The sequence below is a fragment of the Hippocampus zosterae genome, chromosome 9 (assembly GCF_025434085.1).
Source record: "Hippocampus zosterae strain Florida chromosome 9, ASM2543408v3, whole genome shotgun sequence".
Taxonomy (NCBI): Eukaryota; Metazoa; Chordata; class Actinopteri; order Syngnathiformes; family Syngnathidae; genus Hippocampus; species Hippocampus zosterae.
In genome coordinates this window covers 25,136,897-25,153,619 of record NC_067459.1, presented here as the reverse complement: position 1 = coordinate 25,153,619, position 16,723 = coordinate 25,136,897, and the positions used below count along the sequence as shown (strand labels likewise).

Genomic DNA, 16,723 nt, shown 5'->3' with positions numbered 1-16,723 from the left:
AACGCATTCCTTAGCCGGTGTGCTAAATATGGAGTCCCACGCCGTTGTTTGTGCGTGGTCCGAGCTGTTTCACGTGGATGGCAACCGGAGCGTTCAAAGCTATCGGGACGCTAATTCGGTTTCGATAAACCGCGGTGGTGGGAGACGACGTTGTTGGAATAAGCGTTCCACGCACACAAGCTCGTCATCACCTAATAATGTGTAGCGATACGTTGAAAAGAGGGGGTGGGGGGGGGGTCACGTTTACCTGTACGCGCAACTTAATTTTCGCCGAAGGAAAGCGTCGCTTTCGCCGGTGGTCGCCATAACACCGGATGCATGTGTGTAGTGAATCGCGATTCCCGCTAGGTGGCGCGCCTTTTCACAATGGATTCATCCATCGGTTCAATATCCCAGCCGCTCCTCCTCGATCAGATCATGGATGGGTTGGCTTCCTGCAATTTATCAGCCAGGAGATAAATTCGATGCTCGTATTTTACGCCAGGTCAATTCGCGGGTACGTCGAGGTTAGACAACCGTCACCATTTCAGTAGTTGTCCCTTTTTGGGGATAAATGAATATCTCCGTCAAAAGTGATCATCGCATCACAAATTGTTATCACCGGAAAGGCAATGATCGCTGAGATCGAGCAACCATTTACTGTCGAGTATTTTCCGCAGCTGTCAACATCAAGAATGCCTTTTTTTTTACCCCGCCACTCAAAATGTTTATTCATATACATGTATACAATTGAAATTGCACACAAACAATCTTCATATAATTTCTATGTAATGTACATCTTTTAATATCGAAGACAAGAAAACGTGGAAGAAACTGTGCAGTGCATAAACCTTTAGCATCCAAATGCCACCGCAAAGATAGATTCAAGAGAAGCAAAACGTGGATGGCGAACTTAAAAGGGGGAGGGGCAAAATACACTGTACGGTAAAGTGTGTCTTGGGCCGCCGTGAGCTGGTCCGCAGCAGAAAATGGAGCAAAAACCGACAGACAGGCAGATGAAGGGCATCGTTTCCCCAAAAGATTTCCCTGATTATGGTGTCAGGAGTTGGCTCGATAAACAGTTGCTCAACTGGGATAAGATCTTGAGCCCATTCAGTATTTTGGAACTCCTCGCACCTTTGTGTGACCTCTACGCTTTTGCCTGGGAGCTTCAGTATGTTCGTGTGATTAGTTTTTTTTTTCCTCAACTGAGCAATCGGTGTATCCTTCGTGCTGATTGGGTCCCGTTTCAAGTCCGCAAGGCAAATTCACCCACAAATCTGACGGAATCGCGTCTCGTCAACTCAAATCAAATGATTTGTGATCGAGACGAACGATTCTGGTGGAGTCAGACCTTGTGAATACCCAACGTGCAATCAAAGCGCAGCCGACTTATTTCTGGTTCTTCAGCAGTTCATCAATTTGGGTTTTGAACATGCTCTTGACATCTTCAAGGTCCAGCCTGAGCTCCTCTGCCTCTTCAGCTTTTTCTCCATACATCTGCAAGATGGTGTTGTGCCTCTGCTCCAAATCCTGAAACGCAAATGACGTCAGCCGCTCGGGTCAGCATCTCCAAAATCGACGTTGCGGCTTTTGAGTTTAGCTTGCAGGTCCGTTCGTCCTCACCTTGAGTTGAATCCTCAACTTGGAGATCTCCGTAAGCTGCTCCTGCATGTCTTCGTTTAAATTGGTGAGTCGGACCAGCTCCTCGGCCATCACAGAACGGCTCCTCTCCAGACTAGAAATCTCAAGCTAATGTGACCCAAGGAAGCAAAGCAATGTGATTGACGTGATTGAAGTCTTCATGTCTGTTTCGTGAAGGCCTTCAAAAATGAGAACCGCTTGAGTGCGTCCAAAAATCGTTTCTACCTGCAACTGGGCTATCTCCCCTTCCCTCAGTTTGAGTTGAGACTGCATATTCTCGACCACGCTGGAGCCACCGGACAGGCGTGCCGCTTCGTACAAGTTGGTGCCGCTCATTGACACGGACATGGTCCCACCCGCCATCGTCTGGTCTGAAGAATCCTCCTGCGGGAGGAAAAAAACAACCGGAAGCGGTCAAGCTGGACCCACGCCATCGAGAGTGGCAGCCGACTGATTTCATTTGATTCTCCGTTTGCGGAACTGGCGTACCTGTGACAAGATCGAGCAGTGCAAAGCGGCGACGTCAGCCCCACTTGTGGAGCCGGAGCGGGACGGCGAGGGCGTGGAAGAAGCCGGGGGGTCGTGGCTTATGCTCCTCTGCGCCTCGACGAGAAAAAAAAAAATCAAAACGCCGTTTGAGAGCGCGGTTCACGGACGCGGGTGGAATTGAAAGAGCGCCAACCTTTTCCTTGAGTGCCTCTTGCGCCAAGTAGTGTTTTTTCTTCTCCTGTTCCACCTTCATTTTCTCCATCTCGAGTTGATTGGTGAGCAGCAGCTGGCGGAGCAAACTGCAACTTTGAAGAAAGAAAGGGCAACGGCAACAAAGCGTAAGGGAGCAAAGCGGTACCTTTTCTTTCTTGGCCTCTTCAAGCACGCGGCTGTGTTGTCCTCGCAGATTTTCCAACTCGATATGCTCCCTATGGTGAAGTAAGGCACGAGAGATCAAGGGGAGGTTTTTCTCTGGGAACCGGTTCAAGAGTCGGAGTTGATTCCAAAAAAAAAACGGAGCAATCGCATGACACGACGGTGACACGACGACACTTGACTACCTGCTGCTTTCATCTTCCAATTTCTCTCTTCTGCTCTTCTCAGCCTCCACCAGTGCCAGGAGACGAACCTTCTCCTGGCGAAGAAGCGAATTCTGGGACTCCAGCGAGGCCAACTGGCACTTAACGGAGAGCGAGTCTTCTGTGGCCGCGCGTTCCTTCTCCACCGCGGCGGCGAGTTGCGCCTGGGCTTCGACTGACAGACGGTACGAGAGGAGAGCAAGAGGGAGGCGGTTTTAGGACAAAAGCGCTTTTTTTGCTCCGCGTGCCCACATCTGTTGTTGTCGTTCACCGTCAAGGCGATAGGGGGCGCCAAACTGCGGCGGAAGAAAGTAAGAAGTAAGTGAGGAAAAACATTCGGCGCTTACCGAGCCTATCGGAGATGCTCTGTTCCAGCTTTTCCCAGGATGCCGTTTGTCCACCCAACGAAGCCTGCAGGTTCTCAATTTGACGCAGCAGGGGCCTCGTTGCTGAAGTCACGCTTTCGCTGAGCTCCTGGTTCCTCGACTCCGCCTCCTGGAGCCTCTGCGGAAGGGCAGAAATAACCACAAAGTGTTGTGGCGGGAGAGCTGCAGTTGGGGAACGAGAGCCAAGACGACGGCGCTACCTGTTGCAATTCGCTGATCTCGTCCCTCAAATAATCTTCTTTCCTCGCCTGCTGTTGCTCCGCCCTCTGAAGCGCCAATCTCAGGTCGCCCACCTGCACGCCGCGTCGAGAGTTACCGAATGAGCAGTGGCGCTCGAAGCGGCAGCGACCGAGCCGATTATTGGACGGGCATTGACGCGGGACTTCTGCGTGTGCGGCGCGTCACCTGATTGGCCAGAAGCTCCCGCTGCGTGCGGGCCTCCTCCTGGGCCTTCTCCAGGGCCAGGCTTTGCAGCTCCTTGGCCTTCATCTCCCGACTCAGCGCCGCCTCTTCCGCCTCACTGGCCCTGCTGGCGTGAGTTTTGTGAAGTTCTGCGAGCTCCCTGCAAACCAAAAAAAAAAGGTTCAAGACGCGTACGCGCCACTCACCCAAAATGTTTCCCGGCATTGGGCTCAGAACAAATCTCAGAAGCAGCTGAACGATAAGCAAACGGGAGCTTGGCCCATGATTGAACCCCCCGCGATTTCTCGGGTTAATTCCCATCCATGGTCATCGCTTCCGCGAGATCGATATCAGATGAAGCCGCCGTTTACTTGTAAGCGTTATCCAGAGCCGCCTGGAGACTCCTGTTCTTCTCCAGCAGCTCCTCCGAGTCCGTCTGCAGCCTGCTCTGCTCCTTTTCCTGACGCTCGACGGCAGAGTTCAGCTTCTTGATGTTGTCTCGATGCTGTTTCTCCACTTCTTCCTTCGCCTCCAAAACCTGAAGACGGTTTCCAAAACGGAAAAACTAAAACAGTGCCGTTTTCCCCCCGTTCAAGGTCGTTCATTTGATTCCATATTGATCTCGTCAGTCAAAATGAATTTGAAGGAACTTGGGCGCGAGAAACGGACTACATAATGATTTCGGTTATTTCGTGAAAAACAGCTCTTGACTGTTTGACGTACTCTTTCCGAAAGAGCCTCGTTGCCACAAGAGGGCAGCAAAGTAGCCCCGCTTTCCTTCTGGACGAGGCTTTGACACCTTCTGGGCGGTTCCCAAATTCAACCAAGACAATTCGCAGGCTGGGTCCTTCAAGGGCCTTTAAAGGCGGCCTGTAACTTTTTTACGAGGAATGAAGTCGTCACCGCATCTACTCGCGAACACCTTTGGATGCATTTTGTTCACAATCAATCGGACATTTGGTTCGGATTGATTTGCCTTTCAAATCAAAAGATTTCATCGCGCTCACAAGAGCGAGCGGCTTGTCGGTCTTTTCCGTTCTACCCTGCTGATAAGTGTCACCCCATTTTTGCAGTGCGCTAACCTGCCGCAGCTGCCCGAGCTCCTCCTCCAGGTCCTTCATTTTCCTCTGCTGCTTGGCCAGTCTTGCCTCACTGTCCTTCTCCTTCGCGCGCAGTTTCTTGATGATGTTGCTGTGCTGAAGCTGTTGCTTGGACAACTTTTCACCTACAAAGTGAAACGTAGACAGGCCAGCAATTGATTCCTGAACAGCGTCCCCCTCAAAAGACAGAGAATGTCTCGAGTACCCCCGGCACCCGCGCATTGCGCCGATTCGCAATCTATTCTCTGACGAGGAGGAAGCCCCAAAAACGGATTGACGGATGCGACCGAATAATCATTCGAGACCAGATCGGATCGCGACTTAAAGCCGTACAGCTGTCAGTCACCTTGTCCGGAATCGCGCGGAAAGCGGTCACCGGTTTCGGTCGACTGCTGACGGTGACGTTTTGGGCTAGGCCGGGCATGTCCAAAGTCCGACCCGCGGGCCAAATCCGGCCCGCGGCGAATTAACCGTGAGCCGGCAGATTAACCGGCTCACGGTTAATCTGCCGCACCGAGATGTGGCGGAAACGTGCGCGACTCTCTAGCCCAGGCATGTCCAAAGTCGGGCCCGCGGTCGAATTTCATCCGGCCCTCGGCCCCCGTCATAAAATCAGTGCCGTCTGGCCCGCAGGTTGGGCGCAATGGAACACGTGTTGCATTGACTGAGGTCTCGTAGACTGGTGAGTGATGTTTCATAGAGTACTGCTTCCCTCTAGTGACTAAATGAGTAATAGCATTCACTAAATGAGTAATAGCATTTAGACACTAGAGGGCATCACTGACGAGTTAACAAGACATCACTCCGTGTTTATATTGACTCATATGTCATATTTCAAATTCCTGTTTCAAATGAACCAAAAGAAATTCTTAAGATTGTTGAAATTAAAATAAAAATGGAAATGTGAAACAGACTGGCTTACTAAAATTTGTTGAACAATATTGTTGTTCAATGTAAAGAATGTCAGCCAAGGTCGGCCCCCCGACATTTTACCACATAAAATCTGGCCCCCTTGGCAAAAAGTTTGGACACCCCGGTGCTAGGCCGAATAAAACTCTCAAGGTAGAAGTCAACTGAGCAGACTGTGCCAAAACTGCACTTGCTGCATTTGGCGTTGAGTGTACGTCTCACCCTCTTCCAGCAGGCCTCTGATCTGTTCCTCCTTCTCTTTGATGAGCTCCAACGAAACGCTGGAGTGGAGCCTGGAGGCAAGCTCCTCTCGCAGGCCCTTGATTTCCTGCGAAGATATGCCAACCTTGAAACAAACACTTGGGACCTGCTGGTGACGCCCCCCCGATGAATACGGCCATTATTTCATGAGCCCGGAACAAAGTGTTGTCGAGGTAGCTCAAATCCAAATTACCTTCTTGGCTATATCTCTCTCTTTGCAAGCCAGCTGCGCTTTCCTCTCAGTATCTGCAATGCGCTGCGTAAATTCATCTTTTAAGGACTGAATCGCGGTGCTCTCCTCCTTCAGCGTGAGAACGTCACTGCGGGCAGAGGGGGGGGGGGGGATACACCCATGAGGCGCAAAGATCATTCTCAGCAGATGGACACTTTTGCAGACGAATGCATGCGCAGGATTTTGGGGGCAGAAGATTTCATTGAGGCCCATTCCTGGACATTTCCTTGACAGACTTGAAATTGAATGACGGTTTTGCCTCACAGCAAAATTGAAAATGATTTAAAAAAAACAAAAAGGTCATTGATGAGAACAAAAAGAGCTCGAGAGGAGGCTCGAGCCATATGAAAGACCCAATTTCGCCAAATTTGGAGGGGTCAATAATAATAATATATAACAATGAGCTGGGAGTCGCGGCTTGGAGTTTGAAGCGGATTACGTGGGACAGGAGAAGTGAACTAATCTCTTTTCGTCAATGGATGCTACAGCTTTGTGTTTTCTTTCAAAACTTAGCTTGTAGCAGACGTGTGCACATTTTCAGCATGACGTCTCTGATCCACTGGAGAAAGGACACTTTGATCCTCTCCTCTTTCATCTAGAACTGCTTCAGACAACAAAGTGTATGCAGAAAAGTGGTGGAGATTGCACGACTGTCTCTGTCCTATGTGTTGTGTTGTTATTTTTGTTATTTTGACTTCAAAATGGCGCCGCGAGAGTGGCTGCCTTTCCAGCAGCTCCTATATTTTGTTGTTCTACTTCTTACTTTCATAACTTTGCTGCTGTGAATTGGGAATTTCTCCATTGTGAGACTAATAAAGGTTTTTCTTATCTTAATACATTTTATTTATAAGCACCTTTCAAGACACCCAAGGACACTTTACAATAACAAAAAACACAAAATGTCATATACTCACTCTCGAAGATTGTCACACTGTTCTTCCAGTCCAGCCTTGTCCTTGCTGACCGCCAGCAGCTGAGCTTCTCTCTTTTCAAGGCGGCTCGACAGCTCATTGATAACCTACAATGGCACAAATTTGTGCCAGAAAGGTTTTATTTCACTCAAGGACTTTAAAAAAAACAAAAAAAAAACCAGATGATACTTTTATTTTTGAAGCTCACCTTTTGAAGCTCCAAAACCTGAATTGTTGAGACACCTTTCGTCTCCTCGGCGATTGGTGTAAGGAGCTCTTCGATTGCCCCGTAGCTGAGATCGGACTGTGCGACATCCGCCCCCGAATCGTGTTCAATCTCCGCCAGCTGTTCGGGTTGTTCGCAATTCACCGGCGTCACGCTGCGTCCGCTCTCCTCCATCTCGTCCACAGACTGCTTCCTCAAACTTCCAGTCAAATACTCTTCCTTCTCTTCTTGGAGCTCGCTCGTACTCTCCGCCAGTCCGCCTCCTTGCTTCTCACTCCGGTCCGACGGAGCATCCGCCGAAAGCGTCGCGGCCGAAGTCACGGAAGCCAGAGTCCGATTGCCGGGGATCTCATCGTCCGAGTTGATCTCACTGACGCTGCGACTGTCCAGCGATTGGACACTGAATGAATCGATGCGCTCAAACGCATCCGAGGAGGAACCGCAACTCTCGGTGAGCTTGGGATAGTCTTCCAGGCGAGGGAAATCTCCGCAAGCGGAGGTGGAAAGAAGTTGGAACGAGCCATGCATCAAATGAAGGCTGGACTTTCCTTCTCCCGTCTCTTGTCTGGAGCTGGCTGAGCTCTCACTCAGTACGCTCTCATGGTCCAGGACTTCAATGTCGCTGGTGGTGGATGTTCCTGAAGAGAAGGCACTAACAGGAGGGGAGGGGGTGTCGCTCTGGCGGTCTTCCGTTTTTAAATCCTTCTGTTCTAAATGTACATCCTTGGAGGATTGGGAGGCTGGCGGATCGGAATTCCTTGCGTCTTTGGATTGGGAAGAAACTGCAGCAGGTTCAGAAGAAGCTGAGGGGTTGCCCCCAACAGGGTACTCCGTTTGGATCTGTGGCCACTCTGCGTTGGAGTCACCAGAAAGATTGGTGACAGAGTCAGGATTCCCTCTGGTGGTATTGGTCTTGGTGTCATCTGGGCTGCAAGTAAGGTCACCACAGTTTTCACTCGGAGAAACCGGCTGGGGAAGAATCGTGTCCTGGTGCGAGCAGTCCAGCGCCACCAGTTGGCCATCGTCACCTGTCTGATGTTGGCGATCCGAATCAGCAGGCGCCATCTTTTGGGTCTCCACTTCTTCCTTCATCGCGGAATTTTTGCGATTCTTTTCTTTCGCCCGTGGCTGCTTCTGAGATTTAGCGGGGGCTACGGACACTACCTGGGATGTGGTGATGCACTGACCATCTCCAGGTGGCAGGAAGGCACTGAAAAAGTTTTCGGATTCATCCACAACCGTGCGGGTGACCGGTGTAGTTATGGCCACAGACGGAGCTGGAGCTGAAACCTTTTCTTCAGGTGGCGCTTCCCACTGGGTGATCCCCCACCCACCGCTTAATGACAACTTTTCAGGCAATGTCACATCTGACAAGAAGAAAAGTGCACTTGAACACACCGCGAACGTGAGATGCTACACGGCCGTTCTGTAAAACCTACCTTCATAAGGCATTAGGGTTGTGTCACTCCATTGGCTCTCTTCTTTAATGTCCAGGACACGATCGATTGATTTCTGGGCCGTCGTTAGCGCTTGTTTGGCGAAAGTGGACAGGTGAGATGCGTTGAACCAACTCATCTTGACCACAAAGCTACTTCCAAAGTTGTGGCGCGGATGTCAAAAGAAATCAACCAGCAAATCACGGCCGATTCAACTTGCTCTGCATTGTCACTCTGAGCGATCGCCTGACGTGACAACAAAACAGTTTGAGCAAGACTCGGTTTGTTGACACACGGCAACAACACAGCTAGCTAGCTAAAGTTGCTGTGGAGGAGCGTTAGTCCCGAGCTCGCCGACAGGCGGGAATTCCGATAGGTTCGGTGAAGTGTGGATACTTCGTGAGTGGGCTACCATAGTCACCGAAAATAAAGAGTCGTCATAATATCGCGGGCTTTTCGTTTGTTTTGGTCGCTGGTGAGCTTGATGCTTTAGCAACGTCGTTACTTCCGGCCAACGTAGCATCGTGACGTCGGCGTCTGGGCTGTGTGTGGCTGACTTGGGTGCGCTCGGAAATGAGCCTCGAGCGCGCACTGCTTCACCCCGACCGTTCAAAACTCTCGATCGGGGGGGGCTCACCGTCCTTTTTGGAAGATGGATGCTCTTGCCGGGTACTGAACGGCTGCCAAATAACACATTTGCTCCAATCACACATACAAGTGCAAGCGAGAACATGCTGCCTAGCTACATTCTAATCTCAATTGACTCTAGTGTTTCCATTAAATAAGCAATAGGGGGCAGCATATTTCTAGTTCTTTACTGTTGGTCGCAGTCTCGACGGAAACTGGCTTACGGTCACATACGTTTCATTTCACGTAGTCGGCTGCGAGTCTCAATAATTCTATGATTTGTATGGCTTAATAATTAAGAACAGTCAGAGGTACACTGCTCAAGAGGACACAAAAAAATACCATTGTTGCTCCTCACATCTGGAACAGACCGTTGTCCAATTGTCCAAACAAACCGTTCAAACATTTCTGCCTGCGTTAAGTGCTGTATTGTTCTTGTAACAAAGAAAACAGCTGTGCAAAATAATCAAAAGGCACAATAATGTTGATTGACTACGGCAGGTTGCTATTAGAGTGTACGATTACACGGGGCATTTAGCGTGAATGAACGCAAGACATCCAATTGAGAACCTGTGATGAAGCGTAATGGCTTGAGCAAGGGAGGAGAGCTCCCACAAGTATGTGATTTACTATGTCGGCAGTGAGTTAATGAACCTTTGCGTTTAATTTCTCATTCCACAATGATGAATGAAGCTGGGAGGGACTTCCATGCCGCCATGCCAACGTAATAAGTCATTCTCACGCTGTGTTGTACAACCACTGCACGGCCTTTTCTGCCGAGCTAAACACCATCACAAGCACCGACCTACATTCAACTTCAACGATGTAGCATTAGCAGCTGTCGATCTCACGTCCGTGACCTTAATGACTTGTGCTGGCGTCAAGGTGTTGGTTTCTGATATAAGGCCAGTCAAAGGACGAGAAGTGGAAAACATCCTTCAGTGTTGACACACGTTTCTCGAAGCTTTCATCTGTCACATTGGGGGCAGATTGGGAATGTCACGGATGACCTTTGAGATGACCTTGCCATCTGTCACAAAGGGTGGGCGCGGCCACCGAGGAGCGCGGGCTGGAAAGGACATCTTTTGCGACATCCATTTTGAAATGACGCCGCCAACTTCTTCTCGGCATCCTTCGGCTCAGTTCACAGGAAATGCGGAGCCAATCGATTTCCCTTGACGCCTTTTCTCACCGGTCCACTTTGCGCCTCCATAATCATTTGCCATTCGGCATCTTTGGGTCGGCCTGTCCAAAGAGGTTCCGATTGCGCTCCTGACAATGTGCTACGGCGCCGTGCCGCGAGATGGCTGAATCGGTGTTGCTCCGCACTAACGTGATTGATGAGTCTCCTTGCCTCGGGGCTTTGACGAAGATGCGGCTGATTTATGAGCACTGCTCACAAGATAATTAGCTGATCTATTTACACTCCACATAACGGTGCCGTCTTGCTCCATTATCCCAGGCTGTACTTTGTATCTCGTAGCGGCCGCAAAAGGGGTTCTTGCTACACGTGCGGTAAATCTGCGGCATATGCTAACAAAAATGGAACTCGGGGGTGGGGGGGGGGGGATATTTACGGAAATCATTTCAAACGTGGTTCGAAATTGGCCGTTCGAAAGTGAACCCATTTGTCCATTTGTATGTTTTCTTCAATGAGAATCACTTGAACCCGCGTCGTGTCGTCGAATCATGAATATCGTCAGATGTCAAGAGCGCAGCTAGCGCGACATCTCCAAGGCGTTCAACAAGAGCGCGGTTTTTCTTCCAAGGGGCGTGGCGTTGTCTTTGCCAGCTTGCACTTTGTTCTTCCTGTTTGGGATGGGCAAAGCCCCACAGACTGCAGTGCTCGCTCGCCACTTCCTGCTCGCTGGGGCGGAGGAGCGCCCGTGACCTCGCTCCGCATGCTTTTGTTTTCCTGCCATTTGGGCCCGAAGAGCTTTTCAAAGATGCAGGAGGAGTTGTTAGAACGGGAAGAAGTCGCCGCCTTGAAAACAAAACGCTTCCTTTTCGACTGAGCAATTTGTTCAAATTGTTCAAACGGTGACTAGTTGACCAGGCAGCGATTCACTTTTGAACCTCTTCGGTATTAACGAGAAAAACAACCCGATTGCTGCCTCCAAGGCAACTGTAGCCACCATAAAAGGTGCCGTTCTTGTTTTGAAAACTGCTCAAGTGGTTCGAGTCGAGCACACATTTGACATTTCAGAAACAAAACAAAAACGCATTTCTTGTCAAAGTTTGACTTGACAATCAGTCTCCCTCAATTTGGCTTTCGAGAACAGCAAGAAAGGCATTTCGAGCCTTCCGAATCTTAAGTCAGAGGAAAGGAACTCCCGGCCCCATCTTTTTTCAACGGCGTTTATTCCGGCTCGCGCTTCCTCTTTCCTGTCCTCCTCGGCATGCTTCCTGCTTTGCCGTTCCTGCATCCCCATTGTCTGCTCCTTGCTGAAAAGAAATGCGCTTCGTTGTGGAGACGACATCCAGTCTGTCAATATCCATCCATCATCCATCCATCATCTACCACTTATCCGGGGCCAGGTCGCGGGGGCAACAGCTTTAGCAGGGAAGCCCAGACTTCCCTCTCCCTCGCTACTTCTTCCAGCCCTCCCCGGGGGATCCCGAGACATTCCCAGGCCAGCTGGGTGACATAGTCTCTCCAGCGTGTCCTGGGTCTTCCCCGGGGTCTCCTCCCGGTGGGACATGCCCGGAACACCTCACCTGGGAGGCGCTCAGGAGGCATCCGAATCAGATGCCCAAGCCACCTCATCTGGTTCCTCTCGATATGGAGGAGAAGCGGCTCGACTCTGAGCCCCTCCCGGATGACCGAGCTTCTCACCTTATCTCTAAGGGAGAGCCCGGACACCCTGCGGAGAAAACTCATTTCGGCCGCTTGTATCCGGGATATGTCAATATTCACCCCGCCATTTCCTTCGCACAAACACCTTCCCAGAATGTTACTTTCTAAATTTCCAACCGAGTTAGGAAGAGTTGTCGTTGTTGTTTTTTTTCCATTCATCCTCCCCCCCCCCCCCCTCCCCGATCAAGAACATGATCATGAATGCGCAACATCTCAGACTTTGTGACAGCTTGGGTGTTTACAAGAAATATAGCAAGGGAGACACAGGAGACAGTAAATGCTGACATTAGTAAGAAGCCATGTTAGCCACCTAGCTTAGCGAATGGAGCTAGTAAAAAGAGTCAATCCTCTCTGTGTTCTCCAACGGGTGTGTGGAGGGGGCAGGTCTTGCCCTATTAAGCCCGAGGGAGGAGAGCGGATCAGAGCTCAGAACTTCATCATGACCCCCCCATCTGGTGGGGATTTACAGGTAGCTCTTCACAGGAAGTGACGTGTCGCTCTCTTCTCGTGCGCGGCTTTCTACTTCTGTAAGAGCCCGCAAGCATCGTTGGACCCTTGCCTCAATGATACACTTTTAGTAATCCGACCTGGAGCATTTGCAGGTCGGATTATTGACTGCAGAAGTCATTTTAAAACCCGTTTCACGCCCCCGATGACAGCTGCCAAGCGACAGATTAATAATGAAGTGGAAAATGAAAGGACGGCGCGCCATTAAGTTTATTGCTCCGTGTAGGGGCGGATAACGGGCCTGTCGGCGATCATAAACCAGGACGCAAAAAATGTTGGATTATCGATGAGATCTCTGAAATGTTTCACAGTTTAGGGGGCTTGGGATAAACTCCTTGATGGACACAAGTAGTGCATGCAACGCTTCCTGGGCTGTACCCGACATGCGGAATGAAGATAGGAGCTCTCTTTCGACTTGGCTATCAACACAAGAAAAGAGTTCATATAGCGTAGGAGAAGTAAATATCAAGAAAGATGTCCCTCAAGGGCAGTTTAGCGGGAACAGATAAAAATCACCTTTGAAGAAGGCAACACAGCCCCGAGGGTCCACCCAAGCACAACGGCGCTTTCAGATGGACGTTCATTCATTCATTCATCTTCCAAGCCGCTTGATCCTCACTAGGGTCGCGGGGGGTGCTGGAGCCTATCCCAGCTGTCTTCGGGCAGTAGGCGGGGCACACCCTGAATCGGTTGCCAGCCAATCGCAGGGCACACAGAGACGAACAACCATCCACGCTCACACTCACACCCAGGGACAATTTAGAGTGTTCAATCAGCCTGCTACGCATGTTTTTGGAATGTGGGAGGAAACCGGAGCACCCGGAGAAAACCCACGCAGGCCCGCATGCAAACTCCACACAGGGAGGCCGGAGCTGGAATCGAACCCGGTACCTCTGCACTGTGAAGCCCACGTGCTAACCACTGGACTACCGGGCCGTCCTCAGATGGACGTATTTCAACCTATTGCTGTATACGGCGGCTACGACGGGGGGGGGGGGGGGGGGCGCATTTCGACGATAGCTACCCTGATGATCTCTCACGGCCCAACAATGTGGTTGGGAATCGCCGCCGCAAAGTGGCATTGCGCAATAAAATGACATCGGATTTTGTGTTGATTGGCACGCTAACAGTTAGCATTGATGACATCAATCTGGCCCGTCACCTCATTTTATGTGGCCGACGAAAGCAAATCGGGCGCGTCCACGATCTTGTACCGAAATGTCAAACTGTCGCGTGAAAAAAATAATTTTTTGGATTTTTCACTCATTTGTTTACCCGGTTTGCGCTCACTTGAACAATCATTGGACAAACAACAAACAGATAGTTAGCCGATTTCAAAACTAGCAAACGCGGCCACCACAATGTTTGAATGTAGTTTGCCGTCGATGAAAGCTGAAGTGAACCGCGGGTAAATTCGATTTGCTGCCACCTCAGGAAAAACGAAAGGTTGGCGTGATGCATGATCGCGTCAACGTCCGGCCGCACGCGCGTCTCCCTTATTAAATCGAGCGAATGGCGGCGACGGCACCGGCCGAGCTCCCGTCTGCCAGCTGCGAAAGTCGATGACATTATTGCTATTTATGAGTTGGGATTCATTGTCGGAAATTGCCACTTGCCAGCTCATCGCCGCTGGCGCTCACCAGCGTAATCGCGTTAGTGTTTGGATGTGCCCTTGCATTGTCATTCCGAGGCGGTAATGAATGCACATCGGCGATGAGATGGGGACGCACGGCCTCGTCCAAAATGGTGCCTTGAGCTCGCGCCGTTTGATTTCCGCAAACAACAGCAACAAAGAAAGCATCTTTAGTTCCCACTTGTATTCTCACGGGAAAAAAAAAATGACTTTATTCTCCCGACACTACGAGATGAACGTTGTTGCCGCCGCTATCGTATTTCTTCTTCACAATCCTTTGCAACCAAACTTAATTGAATGGAAAATATCTGGAAGCGAGGCTCCTTATTCGCTCCGGTTGTGGCTGCGACCTCAGCCATGCTTCACCTTCACCGATTGTCATGAAAGAAAAAAAAAAGGACCTGCCCACCCCCACGGCGCCACAGTGCTGGATGAATAGGGCAAAGTGACAGTCTGAGCAGACAACGGCCGCCGAGTCAATGACGCCCCGCCCACCTCATGGCAGTCCCATGAGGTGGGCGGGGGCGGGGGCGGCGGGTGGGGGATGGCTTTCCCCGAGACATATAATGACGGCGCAGGCAATATAAACCTGCCAATGGCTTGAGGTGACAGTAACGATCGGTTGAGGTTTATTTGATCGAAGCTGACCTCTTTGACCTCCCGGTTCCCATGGAAACCCATCGCGCCTTCCTTTCGCTGCCGATTGACGTCGGCTTGGAACGGACACTCGCGCCGTGACCTGGGGCAGACGTGATTTGCAGATCACCGCATCGCAAGTGTCCTCTTGGCTCGGCTTGCTCCGTCGGGGGGGAGGGGGCTCCACACTGGGTCGCTCGCATCGGTTTTTCTGCCCGCGACCACAACCATCGCTGGCTGTTTGGTGCCAGCGATGACATTCTATGACAATTCAAACTTAGAGGAAAAAAAAAAACAGCAATCAGTCAGGAAGTGAACAGCCAATTTAGGATTTAGACTGTTCAATACATAAAATAGTTCCTCCCACAATTCTTTGCGGTTGCAAACTGCATTCTTGGTTCTCGTTTCCTGTCAGTCTTTATTCATCTTCCGAGCCGCTTGATCCTCACTAGGGTCGCGGGGGGTGCTGGAGCCTATCCCAGCTGTCTTCGGGCAGTAGGCGGGGGGACACCCTGAATCGGTTGCCAGCCAATTGCAGGGCACACGGAAACGAACAACCATTCGCACTCACACTCACACCTAGGGACAATTTAGAGTGTTCAATCAGCCTGCCACACATGTTTTTGGAATGTGGGAGGAAACCGGAGCACCCGGAGAAAACCCACGCAGGCCCGGGGAGAACATGCAAACTCCACACAGGGAGGCCGGAGCTGGAATCGAACCCGGTACCTCTGCACTGTGAAGCCCACGTGCTAACCACTGGACTAGCGGGCTGCCCGTCAGTCTTTATGAGAGCAGCATTTCAACTTGGAGCCACGAGTCTCCGAGCGCTGACGGCAGATGCACAAATCAAGTGTTGCCGCTGGACCGATGAGAAAGAAGTGCCGAATGGATATGTGGCAATATGAACAATCTGTCTCACACACACACACACACACACACGCAATCATTCACTGATATCGGCGCGCACAGGCAGCATGATAAAAGATGCATTGGAAAGCCCCCGGATATGTTTTCCTCCTTGCTCGCACGACGAGCATTGTTTTTGTCTCTGTCGCAATTTATGACCGTTTTGTTCCCCCCGAATGAATAGAAGCGCTTATCAGAGGCTTTGACCGACGCTTGACGCCGATACTGCCGAGAATGACAGGATTTCACGCTCCTGTCAGACAGTCTCAAGGTCAATTCATTTTACAGCGATGAAGTGTCATCATCGCAAAGTCATGAAAGGCTGATGGCAGCCCAATATTTGCTCCGTATTTTCTTTCTCGGGTGAACGCTTGGCCGTGTTTTTCACTTGCGCGAGTCTAAGTGAAAGTTGTTGATTGGCGGCCTCCACCCGATCGGGGAGCCTGATTCGGAAGGTTTCCCGACTCGGTCGGACGAGTTCAGGCACGCCGCAAGGAAGCAGTGACGGCTCGGACGAAGGTTGAAGTGACGGCCCAAATTGTCGGCTCGGTCAAAAAAAATCCATGCAAAGCCGTCTTTCATTGGACAAAATGACTTTTTACAGGGCATCTTGAGAATTTTTACATGGGACCAGTTGTCATGATTGGGTTTGTGACCAACAGGTGGCACTGTAAAGCTCCTCCTGCAGCTGCACACCTGTTGGTCATTAGGTAATCAGTGCTTTAAAAGGACTCCCAGCCCGTCGGGTCATCGTTTGCTCTTGGCTACTGCCATGTTGGTTTGCTGCAATCAGGTTTGTTTCGGTCATGTTTTGGTTGCTGGTCTCTTATGTTTTATCTTCAGTCATGATTTTTGTTTGATACTTTGGACTTTGTTGTTGGTTTTGGATTGGGCGGCCCGGTAGTCCAGTGGTTAGCACGTGGGCTTCACAGTGCAGAGGTACCGGGTTCGATTCCGGCTCCGGCCTCCCTGTGTGGAGTTTGCATGTTCTCCCCGGGCTT

The 16,723-nt window shown here is 50.6% G+C and overlaps 2 protein-coding genes across 3 annotated transcripts in view; both read right to left on the bottom strand.

Moving 5' to 3' along the window:
* Nucleotides 1–321, bottom strand: part of eogt (EGF domain-specific O-linked N-acetylglucosamine (GlcNAc) transferase) — a 93,308-nt gene extending 92,987 nt beyond the window's left edge. The window contains 1 exon segment of the mRNA XM_052076463.1: nt 248–321. Coding sequence (XP_051932423.1) covers nt 248–306 — 59 coding nt within the window. The 5' untranslated portion in view covers nt 307–321.
* A 439-nt stretch (nt 322–760) lies between these two features.
* Nucleotides 761–9,113, bottom strand: tmf1 (TATA element modulatory factor 1). Of its 2 annotated transcripts, none has more exons than XM_052075369.1 (17): nt 8,557–9,113; nt 7,100–8,484; nt 6,895–6,998; nt 5,942–6,068; nt 5,710–5,815; nt 4,561–4,703; nt 3,850–4,016; nt 3,482–3,638; nt 3,277–3,369; nt 3,038–3,194; nt 2,673–2,865; nt 2,471–2,540; nt 2,306–2,398; nt 2,113–2,226; nt 1,849–2,007; nt 1,606–1,731; nt 761–1,512 (listed from the first exon to the last, which is right to left on the bottom strand). In XM_052075369.1, the coding sequence occupies exons 1-17, from the start codon at nt 8,690–8,692 to the stop codon at nt 1,372–1,374; spliced, it is 3,471 nt and encodes a 1,156-aa protein (XP_051931329.1). In that variant the 5' UTR covers nt 8,693–9,113; the 3' UTR covers nt 761–1,371. The 2 variants fall into 2 exon arrangements, with proteins under 2 accessions (XP_051931329.1, XP_051931330.1); XM_052075370.1 differs by having other exon boundaries at nt 2,113–2,220; nt 8,557–9,112.
* Between the last annotated feature and the right edge of the window lie 7,610 nt (nt 9,114–16,723).